Consider the following 9005-nt stretch of genomic DNA (forward strand, 5'->3'; position numbering starts at 1 on the left):
ACAACAGACATCTTACCAAGAAGATATACAGATGTGAAATAATATATGAAAAGATGCTTCACATCATACACCATCAGGAAAATGCAAATTAAAAAAATGGAATAACACTACACACCTATTAGAATGGTGAAAATCCAGAACACTGATGACATCAAATTCTGGTAAGAGTGTGGAGCCACTGGAACTCTCCTGAATTGCTGGTGGAAATGCAAGAGAATATGGCTACTTTGAAAGAGAGTCTGGCATATTTTATCATACTATCTAGTGATCATACTCCTTGGTATTTGCCCAAAGGAGCTAAAAACTACATCCACACAGAAATCTGCACAAAAAAAATAAAATAAAAAACAAAATAAAAATAAACCCCAAAACCTGCACTAGGATGTTTCTTGCAGCTTTATTTATAACTGCTGAAACTTGAAGCAACCAAGGTGACCTTCAGTAGGTGAAGGGATAAATTGAAGGATGTCCAGACAATGGAATATAATGAAGCCTAAAAAAGAAATGAGCTATCAAACCATAAAAAGACATGAAGGAATCTTAAATGTATATTACTAAAAGCCAATTTGAAAAGGCTTCAAACTGTAGGATTCCAACAATATGGCATTCTGGAAAAAGAAAAATTATAGAGACACTGAAAAATATTAGTGTTTTTTAGAAGATGCAGGGGGTAAAAGGAGAGGCTGAAGACAGAGAAGAATAAGCAGATGGAGCACAGAGGATTTTTAGGGCAGTGAAAATATTGTATATGATACCATAATGATGGATACATTATATATATGTCCAAATCTATATAACATCAATACTGAACCTTAATGTAAACTATGGACTTTCGGTGATAATGCAGTGTCAGTTCAGTTCATCAGTTGTTACAATGTGCCACTCTGTCAGAGATTTGATAATGGGGGAGGCTGTGCATATGTGGAGTAGGAGGTATAAATCTCTATATTTCAACTCAACTTTGCAGTGACTCTAAAACTTCTTCAAAAAATAAAGCTGAATAAAAATATTTTTTAAAAAGAGACAGTTTCCCATTTTGGATATTCACCCTTTATCAGATATATGTTTTGCAAATATTTCTTACTAATCTTTGGCTTGTGTTTTAATTAACTTGATAGTGTCTTTAGAGCAAAAGTTGTGTTTTAATAAAGTACAAATTAACATTTTTTTTAAAAAAGAAAGAGGAAAGTCAGAGAAAAAGGAACCCTCATGTACTATTGGTGGGAATGCAAACTGGTGGGAAAACACTGTGGAAAACAGTAAGGAGGCTCCTCAAGAAATTAAAAATAGAATTACCATATCACCCAGTAATTCCACTACTGGGTATTTACCCAAAGGAAATGAAAATAGTAATTTCAAAAGATATATGCATTCCTATGTTTATTGGAGCATTATTTATAATAGCCAAGATATAAAAGCTACCCACGTGTCCATCAGTAGATGAATGGATAAAGAAGATGTGGTACACACACACACACACACACACACACACACACACACACACACACACACGGAATATTACTCAGCCATAAAAATGAATGAGATCTTGACATTTGCAACAACATGGATGGAGCTAGAAGGTATCATGCTGAGTAAAGTAAGTTAGCTAAAGAAAGACGAATATCATATGATTTCACTCATATGTGGAATTTAAGAAACAGAACAAATGAAATAACAAAGGAAAAAGAGACAAAAAAAAAATACGCTCTTAAATATAGAGAACTAATTGGTGGTTGCCAGAGGGGAGGTTGGCGGGGGACGGGTAAAACAGCTGAAGGGGTTTAAGAGTACACTTACTGTGATGAGCACTGAGTAGTGTAGAGAATTGTTGAATCATTATCTTGTACACCTGACACTAATAAAACAATATAGGTTAATTATACTTCAAAAAAAGGGGGCAAAAATACATATTTCTGATTGAACATGAATCAAAAGCAATGCAAGGAAATCACAAAAGAACAATGCACCTATGTATAAATAAGTCAATATATGTTAGAATGACAAGGAAAATACATTTATAAAGACTTTACTTATACTCTGGCAGAGAAAACACAGATTTCACAAATAAAAACCCTAAATGGGTATTTTGGATCCTTGATTTCCCAAAGCTGGGGAATCTAAAAATTTCCTACTGGTGTTACAGAACTTCACACACAAATATTTTCTCCATTCCAATGTAGAATCATTGAAAAATGATGTAGATATGTAATAATCATCTATGAATATCCTAGTAACTGTTAAGATTTAAAAATGTGAATAGACACACTGTTATGTTAAACAAAGAAAATTGTTTTATGAGAATGTCCTAGAAGAGCCAGAGAAAAGCCATAACCTAAAAGCAAAACTGTGAAAAGATGCCTTTCTGCCCCTCTCCTGCCAAGCTTTGCTCTGCTGCAGTGGATTTCTTATAAACTTGATCAGGTATGAACTTTACAGAAGTAGTACTTCCAGAACTTGAGAAGTGAAACACAATAGAGGCTTTAAAATGTGGATCTTGTTCCAATAAGAATAGGAATCAGAGGTTTATATAAGGTGTCTAATGGGACTTAATTTTGCCATGGGTTAACTACATCCTCAGGTGTGCTCTATTACTAAGAAAAGCTAGGTAAACACACAATCCTTAGCAAGATCTGCATTAGGAAAATGAATACATTATAAGAAAGATGAAATTAAGCAAGCTATGAAAGGTAGACCTCCTTTATTTTCAAAATCTCTCCTAAAAGTAAATTTAGACAAACAGGGGCACCTGGGTGGCTCAGTCAGTTAAGCATCCAACTCTTGGTTTCCGCTCAGGTCATGACCTCAGGGTCATGAGACTGAACCCTCCATTGGGCTCCATGCTGAGCGTGGAGCCTGTTTGAGATTTTCTCTCTCCCTCCCCTCTGCCCCTCCATCCCTGCTCATGCTCTCTCTCAAAAAAAAAAAAAAAAAAAGTTGCCAACAGGTCTTCTCAGAGAGTTTGATAGTCCTCAGTATCATTTTACCTAGAACGTATATTGACTAATTGCATGTACTCTGATAGTTCAGGTAAAATAGAAAGTTAATTATTAACACTGAGCTGTGAAGGAGAAAAAAGTGTATATATAATTTAGAGGAGAAAATGGTAGAAAAGGACAATGATGTAAAAATGAAATAGTGTCAGGTATTTAATGAGCATCCCCTAAATCACCACTTATATCAAGAATGACTTGGTATAACACGTTCATGTTTTAAATACGCTTGGTGCTTTGTAATATCTGATTTGGGGGCAAATTTGACAAAAGAAATACATTGATGAATTCTTTAAAAAAACATAGTGAAGAATAAAAATTAGTTTGTCTTATTGATTAAGCCAGAATTACACCATCTTTTTTTCACATTAAAATTAGAGTGTTCATTTAAAAGATTAATATTATAATGAGGCAATTTAATTCCTTCCATTCATCTTTAGTCTGAAGCCAGAACTTTTTACTGACTCCTCCATTCATTATTAGCATGCAGTGACAAATCTGTTGACAGATCAACTGTCCATATGTGTGTAGCTCTGATTCTGGTCTCTTATTCTACTTCTTTGGTCTACCAATCATTGCACAAATACTGCTCTATTTATTATATATCATATACAAGTATGCATATAAATATAAATTTTTGCTGGTGTATACATATTTAATTGATTTTATACCCAGCAGTATCTTTAAACTCTCATGAATTATGTTTTGTAGACTACTTTGTATTTTCTAAATAGATAATTATATTATCTGTGATAATTAATTACAATTTTGTATCTTTCCAATTCTTATAATTTTATTTATTTTTTCTTCTTTTGTTGAACTGTCTGGCATCTGGAGTAGAATCTTTAAGAAAGTGATAGCAGGGGTATGCCTGGGTGGCTCAGTGGGTTAAGCATCTGACTCTTTATTTTGGCTCAGGTCACAATCTCAGGGTCGTGAGACTGAGCCGTGCATTTGGCTCCATGGTAGGCATGGAGCCTGCCTAAAATCCTTTCTGTCTCCCAATCCCTCTGCCCCTCCCCACTCCAGGCCCCCAGAGTGTTTGCACTCCCTTTCTCCCGTAAAAAAAAAAAAAAAGTGATACTCCATCATTAAATAAAATATTTACTCTAAAATTTTGCTACTCCACCAAGTTGTAGAAGTCCACTTTGATTCCTAGTGTGCTAAAATGTTTTTCCATAAAATCATGAAATAAGTTGTAGCAACTGTTTTTATGTGAACTTTGAAATAACCACACAATTTTTTCTTTTAGTATGTTTAATGTGCTGATTTATATAACAGATGATCTAATGTTATAACATCCTTCCATTCCTGTGACAGATCAATTGTTTTTATTCACTATGAGATTAAGACTACTTCTATTTGGTTAATATTTTTGCCACTATATTTATGTGTGAGAATGACTGTGATTTTCCTTTCTTATATTATCCTTGTCTAGATGCAACATTAGCATTACACTAACACAGTGGAAAATGTTGGAAAGTTTTTCCTCTTTTTCTCCCCTGGAATATGTTCTATAAAATTGGAATTATTTACTTTGAATGGTAGAACTTAACCATAAAGCATTCTGATACGGGAGTTTTATTGTAGGAAGAGTTTTAATTTATTAATTTTTAATTTACTTTATATAATGTTATAAATCCATTCAGGCTTTCTATTTCTACAAGAGTAATACTGGGTAAAGCTGTTTTTTTCTGGTCAATAATTTATTTCTTGTAAGATTTTATTTTTATTAGCATGATGCCTTCATAGTGTTTCCTTATCTTTGTGAATCTCTTCTTTCTAAAGCTGTGTCCCTTTTTTATTACTAGATTTTTCTAATTATAGCTCTTGATTAATTTTACTTAAATTTCATTTTAGTTTTTCTTTTTTTTTGAAAAACGAACTTCTGGCTTTGTTGACTATTTCTATTATACTTTCTAAATATATTATTAATTCCTAATACCATCTTCCCTTCTTTCTATACCCATTTTTATTTTTTCTGCTAGAAATTAGTTGTGAATTTTTTTGGTCATTGTTATTTTGTTACTCTAGGTACTCCAGGAAGCAGCTGTACAATGGGATTAGAAAAGCGATGACTTTATTAAGAGGAATGAGTCTGAGAGAAAATGAGAGGGAGTCAGGAGAGGCGAGGCAGCTGGACTGCAATCAGGACTGACTTAGATTTGGGTGGGAAGAGAGGGAAGAAGAGAAGGTTTGGATGAAACCATCTTAGATGTCAGCGTGGTCCAAGGAGAGTTAGGTGAGGCCATGGAGGAGCTCTTAAGTCAAAGTCAATAGTAAGGAGGTCATCTGTCCCAGAAATAAGGAGGCTGCCCTCTGCTGGGAATAGCCTGTGGGAAGCGTGATCTTACTGCCTGGATTTCAGAGCACAGCAGCTGGAGTTCTGGGTTAATTACACTCCCTGTAATTGAGATCTGAGAGTCACCATCCCATGGTAGACATAACTGTTTCCTAATATAGTGCTTGATGTTATAAATATCCCTGAATTTTGCCGCATCCCTCAAGACTTCAGGGCTTTTATCTTTCAGTCTTATATTCTGTTAAATATCTTTCTTTGGCCTATGAGTTACTTAGATGTCTATTTTCCAATATCCAAATAAACAAGTTTCTTAAAGTTATTTTCTATAATCAGTGCTATAATAAATGACCACCCATGGTCAAAAATAGTGTCTTTGGGGAATCACACAGTTTAGAACATGACCACAGACTAAATCCCTATCTTCCCATGCAGCCTCCAAAAATCAACAATGAGAAAAAATAAAATCAGTCATTCTGCAAATATAATTTAGAGACTTAGTTTAATAGAAACCTTGATTCACATGTAAGAGTTAAAATATATATCCAAGAGCAGCAGAGTCCTCTCTGGGGGCAATGCAGGAGCAGAGTCAGAGGGGAATTATGCATAAGATGGAACACCAGCTAGGGTGACTCCCTGCAGGGGAAGTCACATCACCCTCCACAGGGAGATACCAAGAGCAAATCTCAGACCTGGAGGACCAGAATACTAGCTACTGTAAGAAATGTAAGAAAGGAGCTTGGAAAGTACAAGAGATAATAGCTTTCACTCCTGAGGTGGGACCACTTATGCGGGAACTATATCCTTCAAAGTGGGGGTGTCATTTGGATATTTCTAGGCAAGAAGTTGCTATTAAGGCTCCTAACAAAGAATCAGAATACAGATTAATCTGCATTCTTCTATCTAAAAGCTCTAATTAAAAACAACCAAAAATCCCAGTCCTCTCAGTGTATCAACCAAAGGGAGCATTCTAGAACTAAGAAATTAAGTACACAACCCATACTCTTCATTATTGCACCTTTTCCCATAAAAACACCTATTGTTCTTTATTCTTGCTTGTCTAGGAAAATCCTACCCACTTTATCACAAACAGAAAAAGGAATGCAGTATCCATACAAAACTACTGGGAGTAGAAAATAAAATAAAAATAAAAACTTTCAACTGCGAAAAAACAAATAATCCAATTATAAAATGGGCAGAAGATGTAAACAGTCATTTCTCCAAAGAAGACATCCAGATGCCCACCAGACACATGAAAAGATGCTCAACATCACTCATCAGGGAAATGCAAGTCAAAACCAAAATGAGATATCATCTTACACCTGTCAAATGGCTAAAAACAAAAACAAAAACAAAAACAAAAGAAACCTCACAAGAAACAAGTGTTGGTGAGGATGTGGGAAAAGAAGGAAACCTCATGCCCTGTTGGTGGGAATACAACCTGGTGCAGCCACTCTGGAAAACAGTATGGAGGTTCCTCAAAAAATTAAAAATAGAACTACCCTGTGATCCAGTAATTGCACTACTAGGTATTTCCCAAGGATATATCCACCCCTAGTTTACTACAGCATTATTTACGATAGCCAAACTACGAAAGCAGTCCAAGTATTCATCAATAGATAAATAAAGAATTGGTGGTATATACACACAATGGAATATTATTCAGCCATAAAAAATAACAAAATCTTGCCATTTGCAACAATATGGATAGAAAAAAAACTTTCAACTGCTGAAAAATACTCCTCATAAAACCATCACCATGACAAAGAAAAATTGTAATAATACCACACTCCAAAATGAATTATATTAAAACAAAAAGAGAAAAAAATGTAAACCATAATATCAGATACATGTGAACTAACAAACTGTGTATCATATTGATTATGTAACCCAGAATACAGTCTTTCAAGTGATTTTGAACACAAAACTCTCATTAAATATCCAGTGGGATATATTCTCAGAATAGTAATGACTGCATGGAAATCTTAAACACCATTCAAGAGGATTATTATGGGTCATAGTATTGATGTTGTGAGTTTGTAACAATTTTATGTATGTTGTAAGACAAAGCAAATAACTTTATATATTAACATTATTAGAACAGAAACAAAATTTTAAGAAGAAAAGAGATAACAAGAAATTAAGAAAATGAGACACTCACATTGGAAACTAGTTTGGCAGTTTTCTAAAAAATTAGGTTTATACCTACACTATGAACCAGCAATTCCACTCCTAGTGAAATAAATTCCACTTCCAAGATTAATAAAAACATGACCACAAAACATAAATAAATCAAAATATATTAAAAGTTGTTCCTTTATAGTCAAAATCTGGGGAAAAAAAGTGTTCAGCAACAGGAGAATGTATAAATAACTTTCAGTCTATTCATACAATGGAGTCTTATTACTAAATAAAAAGGAACAAACTATTGATATATGAAACACCACGTATGAAACAGAATATGACATGATGAGCAAAAGGTGGCTGGTGCAATCAAGTATTTATGGAGTGTTTCCATTTATATGAAGTTCTAGATGGGCAAAATTTATGGTACCTCTAAGGTGGAAAATTGACTGGGAAGGGGCATTAGTAAACTTGAAAACTTCTCAGGGTGACAGAAATATTCCATATCTTGCAAAGAGTGTGCTTTATACAGATGCTTGCATATTTCATGATGCATTGATCTGGTATCACTCAATATCTGTTCTTTAAATTGTATGTAAATTTTACCTTGGCAGGAAAGGTCAGCAATAAATACTTAATGCTAAATTTGAATGAAAAATTTGAAATATGAATGTGAACACAGTTTTCTATCTCTGTCTACTGAAAGGACGTGGGGGCAATTATACTGCAAGGGAAATGAACATGTTTAGCACCCATCTTTCCAGTAAGATAAACCATGGCTCTTTGAGAAATCCCTGACTCCAGTCCTAGAGCTAGGAAAGTACAAGACGAACCCAGAACATAATTGTGTCTGAAAACAGTTAATCACTCAGTGATTAATGGAAAAATGTCATAAGGACACCAGCTTAAAAGGGCTCCCAGTGGCTAAATCTGGGACAATTTGAACATCAAAAATGAAAACAATATTAATGTATAACAAGTTGAATAAAAATAAATTCATAAGTCATTAATATAAACCAAAGAGAGAAAAAGAGGAAATGTTTTTAAAACTTTTTTTCTTTTCTGCAGAAGAATGCCAGCTAGTAACTGTAGAGAGATAGCAGGATTAGAACTTTTGCAACTATGAATTAAAATAATTATAACCAGTTCAGATAAAGATCATCAATGGGTGCCAAAATCATTAGATAAAGATATTTAGAGAACAGGGTATTTTTAGAATATCAGAGACTTTTCTGAAAGATCATTTACTAATTTCAAAATGAGTATTATATTGGAGAAAGCTGGAAGTCCACTCCCTAATCAAGCAATTGTGTTCAGCATCACTAATAGTAGAACAACATGGCACCATGTTTCTCTTTATGTGAGAATCATAAGAAATGTATGTATAAAGTATGTGTTATTCTTGCTAAAGAATGTTTAACCTGACTGTAAACTAGCCTGTAAATCAGTGGTTCTCAACCAGGGTGTTTTTTTTTTTTTTTAAGATTTTATTTATTTATTTGAGAGAGAGAATGGTAGAGAGAGAGAACATGAGAGGGAAGAAGGTCAGAGGGAGAAGCAGACTCCCTGCTGAGCAGGGAGCCCAATGCGGG

At 34.2% G+C, this 9005-nt stretch overlaps 1 protein-coding gene across 6 annotated transcripts in view; it reads right to left on the reverse strand.

Moving 5' to 3' along the window:
* Positions 1 to 9005, reverse strand: part of CCDC102B (coiled-coil domain containing 102B) — a 185686-nt gene that overhangs the window by 21149 nt on the left and 155532 nt on the right. The window contains exon 6 of one of the 6 annotated variants that reach the window (XM_073898069.1): positions 1798 to 1855. The exons of the other annotated variants lie outside the window; for them this stretch is intronic. Within the exon in view, the coding sequence (XP_073754170.1) occupies positions 1798 to 1855 (58 nt within the window). The remainder of the gene's footprint in view (positions 1 to 1797; positions 1856 to 9005) is intronic. 6 annotated transcript variants of the gene reach the window in all.

This window comes from Callorhinus ursinus, unplaced genomic scaffold (genome assembly GCF_003265705.2).
Source record: "Callorhinus ursinus isolate GAN/ISIS: 27379988/994484 unplaced genomic scaffold, GSC_fseal_2.0 scaffold11, whole genome shotgun sequence".
In the NCBI taxonomy this organism is placed as follows: domain Eukaryota; kingdom Metazoa; phylum Chordata; class Mammalia; order Carnivora; family Otariidae; genus Callorhinus; species Callorhinus ursinus.